The 18477-nt window shown below is 38.7% G+C and overlaps 1 protein-coding gene across 4 annotated transcripts in view; it reads left to right on the forward strand.

Moving 5' to 3' along the window:
* Positions 1–18477, forward strand: part of FIG4 (FIG4 phosphoinositide 5-phosphatase) — a 169327-nt gene that overhangs the window by 116261 nt on the left and 34589 nt on the right. For all 4 annotated transcript variants that reach the window (XM_045161971.1, XM_045161970.1, XM_045161968.1 and 1 more), the window contains one exon: positions 132–218. In XM_045161971.1, the coding sequence (XP_045017906.1) occupies positions 132–218 (87 nt within the window). The remainder of the gene's footprint in view (positions 1–131; positions 219–18477) is intronic.

The raw sequence follows: 18477 nt of genomic DNA on the forward strand, positions 1-18477 counted from the left end.
GGTCCTCTTGTGTGCTTTTCTGATAGAAGTATATTACTGTCATTCAAACACCCATACAATTTGTGTGATCTACTGAATTTGTGGCAGGTAGTTCCTTTAGCTTACTTTTTTTTACACATTATAACTTGTAGATTTGTGCAGCTGGGGCAGAGTCAACACAAACAAGACAAGAGCAGCCAGCAGTTCTGTTCCAGGTGCCCAGATGGAGTTATAAAATTGTAAGTACTAGATTAGGCCTTGTAAAAATAATCTTTGTATTCATGCCTTTAAGACTTTGTAAGAGAAATATTGGGACCAAATTAGTATAAGCACTAAAGCATCTCCTCCTGGTATCCTATTGGAGGAGAACTGGGTATCTATGGGCATGTGGAAGAGGCTGGCAGCCTGACCTGTGCTTGAAATGCGCCCTTTAGAAATGGGATTGAAATTGCTGGGGGATTCCCACCAGTGGGTGGGGCCGGGATGAAAAAACAGATCTGATCCTGGAGACAAGCTCCTCAAGTTCACTACCAGGCCCCTGAGGGCAGGAGTGGTTTGTCTTTTCTAGCACTATATCTTCACCAGTTCTTTTAACTTGCTGTTTAGTAAATTAAATAAACACTCTGCCACTTTTGGGGTTTTTTACGTTAAGCAAGTACTTTTAAGTCCTGTGTGGCTCAGTTTCTTTATCTGCAAATGTGATGATAGTCCCTGCTTCATGGGAGGGTGGCGACACTTGCAATGAGATCATGCACAAAGTGCTTAATATTTCCCATTACGCTGTGATCATCACCATCCTCACACTCTTCTTTGTATTTATCATTGTTCTCTGCTTTTGGGGACCAACCAAAGCAGAGGTTGTGACCAGGAGTGGCTCCCTGATGCCGTGTGCTCAGCTGAGTTTCTTTTATGAAAATGGGTCACTGTGGTGATTAAGTGAGGTGGAATATGTAATGTGTCGAGATCAGTGTCTGGCATAGAGTTGACATTTAGTAAATGTTCTCTTCCCTTTTCTTAGTCCAACTTTATCAGTTAGTTTAATAAACCATTGATACTGATTGCCCGACTTCTGTCTGTACTGTATCTGTGTGTTCCTGATTGTTAAGAGGCTACTGTAGTGATCCAGGCAAAGATTGGTGGCTTAGAGAGTAGTGGCTGGGAGAATTTTGGAAATGAGATGAATCTAGGAAATGTTTAGGAAGTAAAATAGAGAGGAGTTGGATATGGAAAAAAGGCCTTACCAAGGATGGTCATTAGGTTTTTTGGTTTGTGCAGTAGGTTTGATTGATTGATTGATTCATTCATTCACTTAGCAAATAAGTACTTAATACCTATTAGGACCTGCCATTTATCAAGGTAAAGAGCACTGTAGGAGAACCCCATTTGCCTTTCAAGGGGGAACCAAAGTGGCCATGTTTAGGAAGCAGTTGAATCAACTGATATGAACTCAGAAAAGAGGCTCTGGGATTGTGAATGCATATTGATGATAACTGAAGCCATTGGTCAAAGATGACACCACTTAAGAGAATAACAGACTGAGGAGATCTACAGGTGAGTCTTAAGGGGATCTGGGTTTAACACTGAGAAGAGACACAGAGATGGCTAATCACAGAAGGGGAAGGAAAAACCAAGATTATTTTATCACAGCCTCCAAAAGGTCTATTTATCCCTTCTTTCTCTCCTCTGTCACTATTTTTTTCCTCTCTCTTTTTAAAAACATAAGAGCTCATTAACTTAGAAACAGGTTTTCTTTCTTAGATCTAGTTAGCATACGGAAGTATGAGCTCCCAAATAAGCTGATATTGCTGCTGTTAAGTCACTTCATTCATGTCCGACTCTGTGTGACCCCATAGACGGCAGCCACCAGGCTCCCCCATCCCTGGGATTCTCTAGGCAAGAACACTGGAGTGGGTTGCCATTTCCTTCTCCAATGCATAAAAGTGAAAAGTGAAAGTGAAGTCGCTCAGTCGTGTCCGACTCTTAGCGACCCCACGGACTGCAGCCTACCAGGCTCCTCCATCCATGGGATTTTCCAGGCAAAGTACTGGAGTGGGGTGCCATTGGAAGTAGCCAAAGAAGGAAAAGTGTTTAAATGTGTTGGTAAAGTAAGAGACTCTGTTATCAAATTGTATTATTTGAATTGATTCTTCCATTAAAATAGTATAGCACAATTTAGGAGGAGCAGATACTAAAGGGAATATAGCTTACAAAATAAAAGAAAAACATCTTCCCATTTCCTTCAACATTGTGTCTACTTTGATCTGTGACTGGTCTTGCTGATAAGTTACTTTTAAATTCTTTTTCTTACAGTATTTAGTATTTGCTTTTCTGAGTCTAAGCACAGATAAAAAAAAAACAAACCATGTGGATCTTGAATTTTTTTAACCTTTTCCACTTAATTAGTAAAGAATCTAACATGAGTATCTTTGCACAGCATCTTCAGCAGGATAACAAAGAGCTTGGTAGGCTTTGTATTATGTTGTCATGGCAACTGCTCAAGAGTGTTGTTTTTTGGTGTGTGTGTGTGTGTGCATGTGGCATGTGCACTTGCTTTAAATTGAAACCCTGTAACTAGGTTCTTAAAATGTCAGCTATTCAATTTTAGATTTTTAAAGCTGTGCCAAAACCAAGAGAAATTAGATTTATGTGAGATGCTCCAAATCCTCATCTTGTTATGGTTCAGGTTCTAGTATATTTTGAAATATAGCAAGTTTTTTTAAGTTTATATACATTTGTGTCTACTGATCTCTGGATAATTCATAGTCTTATCAGTTTGTCTTGAAATTATGAGGCAAACAAGTACTCCTTTTCTAAATGGGGTATGTAACAACCAATATAAAATATATTGACAGTGATCAACTGGCAAGGAGCCAGTAGACCAGGAGCTCCTGAAGCAGAGGTATAGAAAACTGGATGGAGGAGCTGGACATGGTCACTTGTGCTCTTGCAGGACATTTCTTAGGAGTGCATCTTAAACCCCAAACTGGTCAGTGTCTGCACTATCAGCCCAAACACTCACAGTTATATCCTCTTTGAGCGTGACCCTCCCTTTGACTCATGCCACTCCCTCAGTGTGTGGGTGGTGATTAGGGAAAAGCGACATCAGGCAACACTTCCTGAGCAGTGCGTGATGGGCACTGTTCTATGTACCTTAACCTGTATCAACTCAATTCTCACAATAACTCTAGGAAGTAGGTCTTAACTATCGTCTTCATTTTACAGATGGGGAAACCCCACAGAGAAATTATATAACTTGCCCAAGGTCAAACAGCAACTGACATTCAAACCCAGACGAGCTGGCTGTCCATCACTAAGCTGTAAATGCCTAGTGTTACCAACAGCTTTTATAACCACAGTGGTAAAAATACTGGGTTATTAGTGTGAACATCCTTTATTTTGATCCTCTGACATGATCTGGTTTATAGGCGGCTCCAGATGCAAACCATAGTGTTTCTGCCCTGTTGAGCTTGAACTTTTTTTTTTAAATAATATTTAAAGAGAATATGCCTTTATTCTTTTCCTGGTCCCGAGCATATTGCCTCAAATGTAGACTTGCTTCCTGGGCAGGCACACTTTGCTTGATTCATAACATGGTATGGAGGTTAAGACGTCCTGGGAATAGTGTTACTGCTGTTTAGGGTTATTGCCATCCTAAGTTGTAAGTTCCCCTGCTGCCTCTTGAATTGTACCTAAATTGGGTGCTCAGTAAATGTCTGTTGAAATGTGCTGACTCTCACGCTCGCCCCCATTACTATCCGAGTACGCGCGGGGTGCCATGAGCATCTCTCACGGCCCACCTCATCCATCCTTGATCACTTGTTAGTTCTTCCCCTATTCTGCTTCCTGCTCATAAACCCTCTGCCCTCTCCTGTTGTTTCCCTAGTGCCTTCTAATAGAGGAGAAGAGTGAACACATCAAGGGTTTAGCATTTTTTCCCTCTCTGTCCTGCTTTCACTTGCACCTGTGACCAGATGCAGAGTGAGACAGGCCTGCAGGGAAGAACTTGCTGAGCCCGGGCAGGTGGGGCACTGTATTCAGGACCACCCTGCCCTCATTGTATACTCCAAGTTCTCAGCACTTTTTAACTAAGCAATATATGCCAATACGTGGAGGTTAAGAACATGAACACGTGTATTATTAGTGCCTGCTATTCCATGGCTCACCTATTCCAGGTATATGTCTCACTTGTTTAAACATTTGTCTCTCAGCAATGGTTCAAAATGTAATACATAGAGTTTGGTAAAAAACTGTCTAATTTAGGATCCTTCCAATGGAGGATGAGCTAAATAACTGTTTACTGTATTAAGACCATAGGTTGAATTTATTTGCTAAGAACATCTCACAATAAACAGCATCTGCTGACCTTAGAGGGAATGCCCCTGGGTTTCAGCTTTGGCTAGGGGATCCTCTCACTCATCAGAGATGCTCTTACACAGAGTCAGGGCATGTTTTCACACACATGAGGTGAGCATGACACTAGGCCGTGCTTAGCTCAACTTTGTTGACTTTCCGTGGTGTCACTTTCAATGCTGTGTCGCTATATACATGTCACTCCAGGGTTCCCACCCCACCGTTGATTTCATCGAGTCCTCTGCAGATAATACTCTCATCTCCGCTGCAGGCTAAAAAAGTATTTAATGGGTCACTTTTGTTATCTTTTCCAAACACCCAGGGGTACAGTCTTTAAAGGTTTAAGGATCAGAGCAGTTGGGAAGCAGTGATCAGTGATTAGCAGCTAATTCGCTCCATAGGAGGGAGACGATGGTGACGACAGTTCCTCAGCCCAAGGAAACTAGGCTGAGACCTTTCCTCTCACCCCAGAAAGTACCACAGAAGTCTTGCTTTCTCTGGCTCAGGCCTTTGTTTTTCTCTCTTTAACCCTCTCTGGCTTTTTTCTATATGCTTTTCTAATGATCTCTTTCTGCTTCCCCCAACCCCCTGTTTATTTTACCTTCCTCTCTTTCTCCCTCTTTTTTCCTTTGCCATCCTCTTTCCAACCCCTCCAGGGTATTTTTAACTCGTTTAGTTTTTAAAATACAGTAATCTCTCCAGAACACAAATTTCTTGCCTGTATTTTAGGATAGTGCTTTTCAGATTATAATTCTAGACTCATTAGTGGGCCATGAAATTAATTCGGTAGGCCTCCACACAACAAAATGAAACGAAACTGAATTGAGTCCAGTAGAAGGCTCTAGTGCATGGCACAGGGGTTGAGTCTTGTTTCATGAAATTTTATTTCTATACATAAATATAGCATTGTGCAAAACACATTTCTCACTGTGGATAACAGTCACAGATTGAGTTTATATGAATGCACCTTTTCTGAGACCAAATGAATTAAAAATCTTAACTCTGTTCCCATTATCCAGGCACTTAATGAATGCTTGTTGTTTGAATGAAAATGTGTGACTAATTTCTGTTTGGAATAGACAAGAGAGGTCAGGAAGGAAAGGGATCAGAAAGAGGTGTAAGAGGTTTCTGTGGTGTATCCAAAGTGGGTAAAGTAAATGCAGGCTTTGGAAAATACACTCTCATTACTTACAATGAGTTGAGCACTGGGATGACCATGCAAAGGAAGGAAGTAGTAGGAAGCTCCAGCTGAAAGGCAAAATGAAAAGCTATTAGATGTATAAAGGAAAGACAGAAAAGTGAACGCCTCTTTGTTTGAATATTATCTATAATAGTACCTGCATTCTGAATATTATCTATTATAGCACCTGCATACTATGTTAAACAAGAAAATTTAATGGAACACGGTGAATTTTTTGAACCTTTCAGAGAAGGCTATCCTGAAAGGTTTCTAGCATATAAGGAGTAATAAATGGAAATTTAATTATAGGTAATTGTGTAATTAATTTACTGTATCTAAAATAACTTCTGATATTTTAAAAATTTAGTATATTGACTATTTTATTTTGGTGACTACAAAGCATACCATTTATGGAAATTCTGCAGGTTCACATGAGGACTTGAGTCTCCACCCCGCCAATATAGGTTTTTCTTTTTTTCCAAGAACCTAGCTAGTGATTCTATAAGATATACTTGTGTGTGTGCTCTGTTGTGCCTGACTCTCTGCGTTGCCTGTGGACTGTATAGCCTGCCAGGCTCCTCTATCTATGGAATTTCCCAGGAAAGAATACTGGAGTGAGTTGCCTTTTCCTCCTCCAGGGGATCCTCCTGATCCAGGGACCAAACCTGCATCTCCTGCATTGTTAGGCATATTCTTTACCACTGTGCCACCTGGGAAGCCCAAGGCATACTTTTGTAATACAGTAAGGCATTATAGGCACTATATGCCAGGTTAGGTGTATGTACATTAATACACAGTTGAGTGAGAGAGAGAGATAGTCTCTGCTTCTGAGGGTTTCCCTGGTGTCAGGCAATTCCAGGTGGTGGGAGGTGCTGTGAAGGTGGGAGGTGGTGTGAAGAGGAAGCTGTTGGGAGTGCAAAGAAGAATACAAATCAGATTCCTGGGCAGGCTTCACCTAGGCTAAATTTTAAGGGAAAATTGGAGTTATCTGGTTGAAGAAGGCAGAGAGAGCAAAGGTTCAAGACCGTACACCACTTTTGGAGACCCATACAGAATTCAGTGTCTAATGTAAGGGGATTTTCAGTGAGGAGGCCAGAGATACAGACCGACAGGAATAATCAGAAAGAGATGCTAAGTGAGAGAGAGTGACCCTTGTCCTAGAAGCCTGTTTTAATCAGGGATGTGATAAAAGTTACTGTGGAAATAGCATGGAGAATGGATTGGAGGCCAAGAGATAAACAGCACATCTATTAGAAACCTCAGGGCAAGGAAGTGATTGGAGTCTGCTTTTGGCTGCTGAAATAAAGGGATTTATTTTGTAAAGGTAGATTCTGTAGGACATGGTACAATTTGGTAACTAATTAGGTGTGAGGAATGTGTTAGAGGCAGGAGTGTTCTAACTATGTTGACTAGATCTGGTCACCAGAATTGGAAATACAAATCCAAGCTTGGGACAATGATAGGATCAGGTGATTTGTCTGGCGCTCCGGGGGATGGTGAGGGACAGGGAAGACTGGCATGCTGCGGCCCTTGGGGTTGAAAAGGGTCCACACGACTGAACAAAAGCAAGAGGTTTTACAGAGATTCAGTGATTTTGTGGGTGTTTTTTTTTTTTTTTTTTTTTCTGCTCTTGATTTTAAAAGAAAGTAAGTTAAATTTTGTATCTTTCTTTGATGGGGTCCAAGTTAAATAGATTATTATATGTGTTTTTTAAATGTTTTGGAGATTCATGGTCCTATTAAAGGGGGGGGGATCCTCCAATTACTGATAGAAATGAAGAATTTAGGGGTTTAAGTGTATTTTTAGCCCTTAAAATACTTATTTTTTCACATGAACAAGCAGGTTAATCCTGAGGGAACAGATCTGCATATCTCATATGGCCATGTGAAGAGTATTACTCATTGGTTTTCTTAGCTCTACATAAAGAATCACATTTTGTAACTGTTTAACCTTTTGTTATTTTGTTGGTTTACCAAATTACCATCAATTCTGTGGATGGAAGGTGAGTGGGATGGTTTTGGGCAGATGGAGTGGTTACTGAGTCTTGTGCCATGTCACTGTGCCTTCCTAACAGCCTTTCCTTTTGCACAATGACGATGTGAGCCCAGGTATGATGTATTCATTGCCCTTGTCTTCTCTGAGCTTATGCAAGAAGTCTTTCCAGCTAAGATAAAATTTTGGTTCCAATACAAGAAAAAAGCATTTCAATTGTATATTTAAATATAGATCTGTCATCCTATGTATGACTCAGAACCCTTTGGGGCTTTTACACATAATTTTAAAAATAAAGTACAAATCCCATTAAATCCTAATTTGTGTTTAGAATCCACCAATAGGCATCAATAGTCTTAATGTTGGATCAGTAATTTTCTGTGTTTAGCATTTTAATATTATTTTTCTTATGGTTTATGAAGAAATTTAAGAAGTATTACCATAGAAATCAATTGCATTGTTTTCAAAATTAAAGGTCCATTCATTTTATAACCATCCTTCTGTCATCCCTCCCAATTTAATGGGAACAGAAAGTCCTTGAATAAAAAAAAAAAAGCTGTGGTATTTTTAATCTGAAATTAATTAAAAAAAAAACTGTTAAGTTACTTGAGGGCAAGGCTTACCTGCCTTTGTGTCTGCAGTTCATAGCATAATACCTAAGGTGCAGTAAGCATTAAGTAAATTAGGAATGAGTAATATTCAGTAGTTTAACTTCTTTAAGGAATGTCATGCAATAGTTTAAGTGTGATGGGAAAAAAAAAGAAATGTCAGGGTTAACAAATTGAAGCAGATGGCAAGACAAATGATAAATATTTGTTACTTTTCATTTCACTATAGTATATTTTCAGTTTTAGATGTAACAACACAGAGTTCTTGGCAGTTGTCTCATGATTGTCTCAACTGCTTGATATTCTTATTAATTTATATGTTAGTAGGACAGGCTAATGGCACCCCACTCCAGTACTCTTGCCTGGAAAATCCCATGGACGGAGGAGCCTGGTAGGCTGCAGTCCATGGGGTCGTGAAGAGTTGGACACGACTGAGCGACTTCACTTTCACTTTTCCCTTTCATGCGTTGGAAAAGGAAATGGCAACCCACTCCAGTGTTCTTGCCTGGAGAATCCCAGGGATGGGCAAGCCTGATGGGCTGCCATCTATGGGGTCACGCAGAGTCAGACACGACTGAAGCGACTTAGCAGCAGCAGCAGGATAGGCTAAAATAGGATCATGATTTTCTTTTTAAAATTTTTTCAGCTTTATTAAGATAGAATTGACATATAGTATATGTAAGTTAAAGGTATACAATGTAATAATTTGATGTATGCATATACTACAAAATGATTACCATAAGGTTAGTTAATGCAACCATCACTTCACATAGTTAACAGTTGTATATGTGTGTGTGTATATGTGGTGAGAACGTTTAAAAATTTACTCTTAGCAACTTTCAAATGTACAAAACAGTATTATTAACTATAGTCACCATGCTGTATATTACATCTCCAGAATTTACTTTATAACTAGGAGTTTGTACCTTTGACTACCTTCATCCATTTCCCCTATCCCTCAGCGCCTGCCTCTGGCAGCTACCAATCTGTTTGGGTTTTTTGGAGGGTGGGGTTGTTTAAGATTCCACATATTAGGGAGATCATATGGTATTTATCTGACTTAATTCACTTAGCAAATTGCCCTCAAGTTCCATCCATTTAACATAAGGCAAGACTTCCTTTTTTTTATATAGTTGAATAATATTCCTTTGTGTTTATATATAACACATCTTTATCTATTCATGCATTGATGGACACTGAGGTTGCTTTCCCATCTTGACAGCTATAGCTAATGCTGCAATGAACCAGGGGGGTGCGTATATCTTTTTGAGTTAGTATTTTTTTGTTTTCTTCAAATAAATAGCCAGAATTGTGATTGCTGAATCATATGATAGTTCTATTTTTAATTATTAGGGGAACCTTTATATTATTTTCCATAGTGGCTGTACCAGTTCATGTTCCCACTATAATGAACAAGTGTTCCCTTTTTACCATGTTCTTGCAGCACTTGTCATCTCTCCTTTTTGATAATATTCTAATAGCTGTGAGGTGAGCTCATCATGGTTTTGGTTTTCATTTCACCGATGAACCTTTTCACATTCCTGTTGGCCATTTATGCCTTCTTTGGAAAAACATCTATTCACATTCTTTGCCCATATTTTAGTTGGATTGTTTGTTTTTGTTCTGTTCAGTGGTTTGAGTTCCTATATATTTTGGCTATCATTTTGTCTTTTCATACTGTTCAAAGAGAAACTCCCCAGGTCAGTAGGTGCCCAATATGCTACTGGAGATCAGTGGAGAAATAACTCCAGAAAGAATGAAGGGATGGAGCCAAAGCAAAAAGAATACCCAGCTGTGGATGTGACTGGTGATAGAAGCAAGGTCCAATGCTGTAAAGAGCAATATTGCATAGGAACCTGAAATGTCAGGTCCATGAATCAAGGTAAATTGGAAGTGGTCAAACAAGAGATGGCAAGAGTGAACGTCGACATTCTAGGAATCAGCAAACTGAAATGGACTGGAATGGATGAATTTAACTCAGATGACCATTATATCTACTACTGCAGGCAGGAATCCCTCAGAAGAAATGGAGTGGCCATCATGGTCAACAAAAGAGTCCGAAATGCAGTACTTAGATGCAATCTCAAAAACGACAGAATGATCTCTGTTCATTTCCAAGGCAAACCATTCAATATCACAGTAATCCAAGTCTGTGCCCCAACCAGTAACTCTGAAGAAGCTGAAGTTGAATGGTTCTATGAAGACCTACATAGACCTTTTAGAACTAACACCCAAAAAAGATGTCCTTTTCATTATAGGGGACTGGAATGCAAAAGTAGGAAGTCAAGAAACACCTGGAGTAACAGGCAAATTTGGCCTTGAAGTACGGAATAAAGCAGGGCAAAGACTAATAGAGTTTTGCCAAGAAAATGCACTGGTCATAACAAACACCCTCTTCCAACAACACAAGAGAAGACTCTATACATCGACATCACCAGATGGTCAACACCAAAATCTGATTGATCATATTCTTTGCAGCCAAAGATGGAGAAGCTCTATACAGTCAACAAAAACAAGACCAGGAGCTGACTGTGGCTCAGACCAAGAACTCCTTATTGCCAAATTCAGACTTAAATTGAAGAAAGTAGGGAAAACCACTAGACCATTCAGGTATGACCTAAATGAAATCCCTTATGATTATACAGTGGAAGTGAGAAAGAGATTTAAGGGCCTAGAGCTGATAGAGTGCCTGATGAACTATGGAATGAGATTCGTGACATTGTACAGGAGACAGGGATCAAGACCATCCCCATGGAAAAGAAATGCAAAAAAGCAAAATGGCTGTCTGGGGAGGCCTTACAAATAGCTGTGAAAAGAAGAGAAGCGAAAAACAAAGAAGAAAAGGAAAGATACAAACATCTGAATGCAGAGTTCCAAAGAATAGCAAGAAGAGATAAGAAAGCCTTCTTCAGTGGTCAGTGCAAAGAAATAGAGGAAAACAACAGAATGGGAAAGACTAGAGATCTCTTCAAGAAAATCAGAGATACCAAAGGAACATTTCATGCAAAGATGGGCTTGATATAGGACAGAAATGGTATGGACCTAACAGAAGCAGAAGATATTAAGAAGAGATGGCAAGAATACACAGAAGAACTGTACAAAAAAGATCTTCAAGAACCAGATAATCACGATGGTGTGATCACTGACCTAGAGCCAGACATCCTGGAATGTGAAGTCAAGTGGGCCTTAGAAAGCATCACTACGAACAAAGCTAGTGCAGGTGATAGAATTCCAGTTGAGCTATTCCAAATCCTGAAAGATGATGCTGTGAAAGTGCTGCACTCAATATGCCAGCAAATTTGGAAAACTCACCAGTGGCCACAGGACTGGAAAAGGCCAGTTTTCATTCCAATCCCAAAGAAAGGCAATGCCAAAGAATGCTCAAACTATGGCACAATTGCACTCATCTCACATGCTAGTAAAGTAATGCTCCAAATTCTCCAAGCCAGGCTTCAGCAATATGTGAACCGTGAACTTCCTGATGTTCAAGCTGGTTTTAGAAAAGGCAGAGGAACCAGAGATCAAATCGCCAACATCCGCTGGATCATGGAAAAAGCAAGAGAGTTCCAGAAAAACATCTATTTCTGCTTTCTTGACTATGCCAAAGCCTTTGACTGTGTGGATCACAATAAACTGTAGAAAATTCTTCAAGAGATGGGAATACCAGACCACCTGACCTGCCTCTTGAGAAATTTGTATGCAGGTCAGGAAGCAACAGTTAGAACTGGACATGGAACAACAGTCTGGTTTCAAATAGCAAAAGGAGTACGTCAAGGCTGTGTATTGTCACCCTGTTTATTTAACTTATATGCAGAGTACATCATGAGAAGCGCTGGACTGGAGGAAACACAAGCTGGAATCAAGATTGCTGGGAGAAATATCAATAACCTCAGATATGCAGATGACACCACCCTTATGGCAGAAAGTGAAGAGGAACTCAAAAGCCTCTTGATGAAAGTGCAAGTGGAGAGTGAAAAAGTTGGCTTAAAGCTCAACATTCAGAAAAGGAAGATCATGGCATCCGGTCCCATCACTTCATGGGAAATAGATGGGGAAACAGTGGAAACAGTGTCAGACTTTATTTTTCTGGGCTCCAAAATCACTACAGATGGTGACTGCAGCCATGAAATTAAAAGATGCTTACTCCTTGGAAGGAAAGTTATGACCAACCTAGATAGCATATTCAAAAGCAGAGACATTACTTTGCCAACAAAGGTTCGTTTAGTCAAGGCTATGGTTTTTCCTGTGGTCATGTATGGATGTGAGAGTTGGACTGTGAAGAAGGCTGAGTGCCGAAGAATTGATGCTTTTAACTGTGGTGTTGGAGAAGACTCTTGAGAGTCCCTTGGACTGCAAGGAGATCCAACCAGTCCATTCTGAAGGAGATCAGTCCTGGGATTTCTTTGGAATGAATGATGCTAAAGCTGAAACTCCAGTACTTTGGCCACCTCATGCGAAGAGTTGACTCATTGGAAAAGACTCTAATGCTGGGAGGGATTGGGGGCAGGAGGAGAAGGGGACGACAGAGGATGAGATGGCTAGATGGCATCACTGACTCGATGGACGTGAGTCTCAGTGAATTCTGGGAGTTGGTGATGGACAGGGAGGCCTGGTGTGCTGCAATTCATGGGGTCGCAAAGAGTCGGACATGACTGAGCGACTGATCTGATCTGATATTTTGGCTGTTAACCCCTTATCAGATACATTTTTTACAAATATTTTCTTCCAGTCCATAGGTTGCCTCTTCATGATCACTTTTTACTCTACAGAAACTTTTTAGTTGGATTTAGCCCCAATTATTTTTGCTTTTGTTACCTCATTGACAAGACCAATATCAAGATATTGATGCCAATATCAAGTGTTGTATTAAGAAAATGATGGTTTCAGGTCTACATTTAAGTCTTTAATTCAGTTGTTATTTTGTGTGTGGCATAAGAAAGAGGTCCATTTTCACTTTTTTTGGATGAGAATATCCAGTTTTCCCAGCATTATTTATTGAGGAGATTATTTTTTCTCCATTGAGTATTCTTGGCTCCCTGGTCAAATATTATTCAGCCATGTATGCATAGGCCAAAATAGAACAGAATTGAGAGCTCAGGAATAAACCTGTGTGTCAGTTTTTATGCCAGTATGGTTTATTTCTTTCTGGATTGCTTTGGGTGTTTGGGGCCTTTTGTGCATTCTTAAAGCTCAAGTGAGCTTCTTGCAGGCAGCATTTCACTGGATCTTCTTCTTTAATTTATTCACCCACTGTATCTTTTGACTGGAGAATTCAGTCCATTTACAATTAAAGAAATTATTCATAGGCAAGGACTTACTATTGCCATTTTGTTCATAATTTTCTGTTTTGTAGATCTTTTGTTCCTTGCTTCCTCTCTTGATATCTTCCTCTGTGATTTGATGACTTTTTTATACCAATACACTCAGACTCCTTTACTCAGTCTTTTTTGTGACCACTACAGATTTTTTTTCCTATGGTTCCATGAAACTTACATAAAATGTATTTGTAATATTCTATTTTTAAGGTGATAATAACTTCAGCAGCTTACAGAAACTTTGCACTTTTATATCTACCCCACCATCCATTGTGTTTTAGGTTACTGTGATACCATTTACATCTTTTTATTATATACAGTAAGTCCCCTACATTCAAATGAGTTCTGTTCCAAGAGCACATTCATAAGTCCAATTTGTTCATAAGTCCAACAGAGTTAGCCTAGAATATCCAAGTAACACAGTAGGGTATATAGTACTTACTGTACTAGGTTTATAATACTTTTCACACAAATACATAAACACACACGAAGAAAATGTTTTCAATCTTACAGTACAACACAGTACCTTGAAGAGTACAGTAGTATCAGCTACATCGCCTCTGCTTTTACACTTGCTTCTGGACATCCTGGGCTTGAAATAAAGATAGTGTACTACTTACTGTATTCTGTACAGTACTGTACAGTAAAGTGGACAAAAACACAACCTGCAGAGGATGCATGCACACGACAGTCTACACCAGACACGTGAACTAACTTACATGACTGGACATGCAAATGCACGTTCACATCTTTGAAAGTTTGGGACTTACTGTGCCCAATAACAAATTATTCTAATTATGCTTGTTTTTAATATGTCTTAATATTTAAAGTAGCATTGCATGCAAATTATGCACCACCAATACAATGTTAGAGAATCTGACTTTGACCATGTGTTCACTATTACCAGTGAGATTTACACATTCATAGGTTTTTGCAATGTTAAATTAGCATCCTTTTTTTCCCACTGCCCACCAAATTCCCTGGCCAGACAGGGCTACCAGCACAGCTCTTCAGATGGAAAGAGCCTCTGGCTGTAATCTCTGATCAGTTGTAGCTACAAAGAGGAATGTGTTCAGCCAATATCTGAGTGATGGTTACTGTAAATCTGGCCCCCCCCTCTCTGTGTCTGAGTCTCCAAGGTCAAGCCCCACAGATTTCCCCAGTGATCCCTGTGAGGGGAGACCCAAGTGGACTTTCTGGGAAGCACTCTGCAGTGCTAGGGGAGCTGAATTTTTACTTTGGGTTCCTTCTTCTCCCCCTTCCCCTACACCCCCCAAAAGCTATAGGCCCAGGGGCCATCTCATGTGGCCCTGTTAACTATCCAGAGAATGGGCAATGCAGTTGGAGTGTAGACCTTCTTCTTACCTTTGTAATGCTTTCCTTCTTGGTCTCGGTGAGTCCAAGGGGGTGCTCCCACCTCACCCCCTGGGTTCTGGAATTTTCACAATAGTAACTTGTTTAAGTACCTATCTTGTAAGGGGGATGACTTTGGGGACAACCTACCTTGACATCTTGATCCATGATTTTCTTATTTTCAGTTCAGACTGCTGAAGCTAAAGAATCCCTTGATCAACATGCCTAGAGTTGAATCATGATTTCTTGATTTCCATTTGCCTGTTGTTTCCAAATACGAGAAACTCTTAAGGTTTTGCCTTATTCTTATATTTAACGTACTCTTAGAATCTTACAATTAAAAAAAAAATTATGGCAGTTTGATCTCAGTTGCAAAGAAGGAAAGTTTTTACATTGAAAAAAAATCTTTCCCTTGCAAACCCACTTTCCATTTGCTTGCAAAAACACTGTATAAGATGGTTTACATCCGTTGGTAAAGGGTCACAGTTTCTATTCTGTATGTGTGATGTCACCAAAACACTAATTAAGTCCCAAAATATCTGAATAAAATATATCCTGTTCCTCATGCAGAAAAAAAGAGGCCTTGAGACTATCTTGACTTTCTTAACCATTTTGTTTTACTATTTATAATTCTGTTAGAAGTTCATTACTTAATGTCAAAATAAAGTCAATTAGTGCTTTTTAAGCATTGTACATCAAGGTAATAACTCTTTAAATATAAAACTCTTAGACTTATTTCAAAAGATGAATAGCCAAATTAGTAGTTCCTGTATCATGTGGTTGGAAAATAGGGAAGTAAATTGACTAAATAGAGTTAGTATGTTCAGATACATTTACTTTCAGTAATAGAACAGAGTTAGGGAAAAAAATTTTGATCATCTCAGAAACATCAGTAAATAGTAGACAGAAAAAGAGCAAAATATAACTTTAGGTATGTTTCTGGGAACTCTAAATAAAATTATATTTGAAGCTTCTGAAACCGAGAACTTCATCCTTTACAATCTCTTCTACTCATTACTACTCTTACTTGCCCCAAAATTTTGCTTTTACTTGGTTTGAATGGTTTTAACACATATCATTGAACATATCAGTAGGTATTAATTCTTAATTGCATTTTCTCATGCTGTAATGAAATCAGTTACTGGTTTTATATATCATGTAAATGATACAGTTAAATTGAATTTATTGTTTACTAGTTTATTATTTCATTTTAGCATTTAATATCTGTTTTTACATATGGAATCTTAGATGTTTCCCAATAGTCTCATCATGAGAAAATCAGCTGATATCATCTGAACTCTTTGCATACTTCTTTCCTCCCAAAACCTGTCTGTAATGACTTCTAGAGATTTAAAAATACAGTCAGAGTTGTGAGGACGGGTGCAAGACAATGTACTCAGAATGTTTCATTTGTGCACACATGCGTTTAGCATATTAGGACCATAACGTTTGGGGACTGGAAGATGTTTAGAGATCACTGGACTCAGTCCTCTGATTTTCTAAGAAAACAAGGCCTGCAGAGGATCTGCAGTTGATTCAGTTATAGAATTCTTAAATGATGAATCTGGAACTCGAACTTCATTTCTTGGGACTTAAACCCAAAGTCCAAAAACATGAAATCTGGAGCCAGGCATCTGGAATTTCTCCAACCCATGCTTCTACTGGGTGTATCTAAAAGTGGAGGAGCCTCCCACAGGCAGCATGGACAGTTACAAATAGGGACAACTAGCACCTCGAAACCAAAGAAAGTTATAAAAAGCATAAAGCAGTGAGGCTCAAATGTGGTCTGCAGACTCCTAGGGAGTCCTCCAGCCCCCACTGAATCAAGTCCTTCTCTGGCCTGGCTCCTAAAATGAATGTACTTTTATCCCCAGCCAGGCCTTCAGGATTGGAGGGGCCATGAGGAAAGGGTCAAGGGTGTGTGTGTGTGTGTGTGTGTGTGTGTGTGTGTGTGTGTGTGTAAGACTGAGAGGCAGGTAGGCTAGTTCCACTTAATTTTTAGTGCTTCATCAAGGAATTACTTAAGTATCAACCCTTGAATGCATGTCTTTTTAATATGCTTTGTGGCAAAATGGGAGATGCGCATAAAAGAATTCTGTTGTACATCAAAATATGGAAATTGTCTCAAGGAAAAACACATATGAGAGCTGAACCCATTGCTTTTTTCCTGGAACACTAATTAAAATAATGACCGAGAGACAAACTATGGGTCTTCAGACTTGAGTATTTGGCAGATGGGTTTTCAAAAATGAATACAGTAAGCCTGTCACTTCAAGAAAAACAATTGAAAGTACTTGTTACCATTGATAATGTTAGATATTTCAAGCCAAAAATCAGAATTTTGGAAAACCTGTACCCATCATCATGAGCAATACTTAAAAGATTTTTCTGGTGAGATGAGATTGGTAACAATCTTAACCAATGTGAATTTTTTTTAATATTGTATAATGAAATGTCTTACCACTTGGAGGATCTTCATAACTCAGTGAGTCAGTATTATTGAAATGACCAATGCATGCTTTTAAAAAAAAATATCATCCATGGATAAGAAAACTTATTCCAAGTGTAAGATGGACCAATGGATTCTAACACATTATTGACTGGAGACATATTAATACATCTTTTGTTACCCAAATGTTACTGACCAGAGGCGTATCAATACATTTTTAGAGACTGATATATTATTAACTGTATCACCACGCAAAGTTGTTAAAACTTAAAATTAATCAAGAGTTCATTATACAGCTTATGATTGTCATTTTCACATTTTGCTCCATTAGGTTTTTTAATTTATTTTTAATTGAAGGATAGTCGCTTTACAGTATTGTGTTGGTTTCTATCAAGCATCAACATGCATCAGCCATAGGTTTACCCATGTCCTTCATGAGGTTTTTATTCCAACGTTGTTTATATTATAAATGCAAGTTTTTTAACCATAAAATTTTCAAAAATGATGCATTATGAAATTTTGAGTGAAGAATTTTTCAGTGAATTTTATGCAGATACTTTCTTTGGTTGTCCAAGCGACATATATACTAGTGTCTAAGAAGATGATAGTTCCTCAGAATATAGTTCTGATACAGACAGTGTGAAGATTAAATCAATAAAAAGACAAAAAACTTTAGTGATTGATTCTGATATAGAAAGTGAAAATGAAACTCACAGTGATGGAGGCTGCTATTTTGGTTCTACAAAAGAGTGGATTGAAGAGAACATTTCATGAAAATTAGAAAACTTTACAGCTGTGTCAGTGTAAAGTAACCATTGGATGTAATAACCAACAAAGTGTTAGTAAAATACCAGAGTTAATTTTTGGTAATGACTTTTTCGAGTTGGTTGCTTCTCAAACAAACTTGTATCACCAACAGAATGAAAAACCATATTAAAAGTATAAGGCTTTAAAATGGACTGATATAACCAGTGGTGACATGAAAAAGTTTCTTAGATTAATAATTTTGATGGGACAAATAAAGCCACCCTGGAAAGAATATTGGTTGACTGATTCCTTATTTGATCTTTGAAAGATTTATGATGAGAAGGTTTGAACAAATAATGACATTTCTTTACTTTAATGGTAACTCAGAAACTCCACTTCCTGGAGACAGAATTTCAACAGTCAAACCTCTTTTGGATTATTTTCTACCAAAATTTCAATATATATATATATATACACACACACACACACACCCAAACAAGAGCT

This window comes from Bubalus bubalis, chromosome 10 (assembly GCF_019923935.1).
Source record: "Bubalus bubalis isolate 160015118507 breed Murrah chromosome 10, NDDB_SH_1, whole genome shotgun sequence".
NCBI lineage: Eukaryota > Metazoa > Chordata > Mammalia > Artiodactyla > Bovidae > Bubalus > Bubalus bubalis.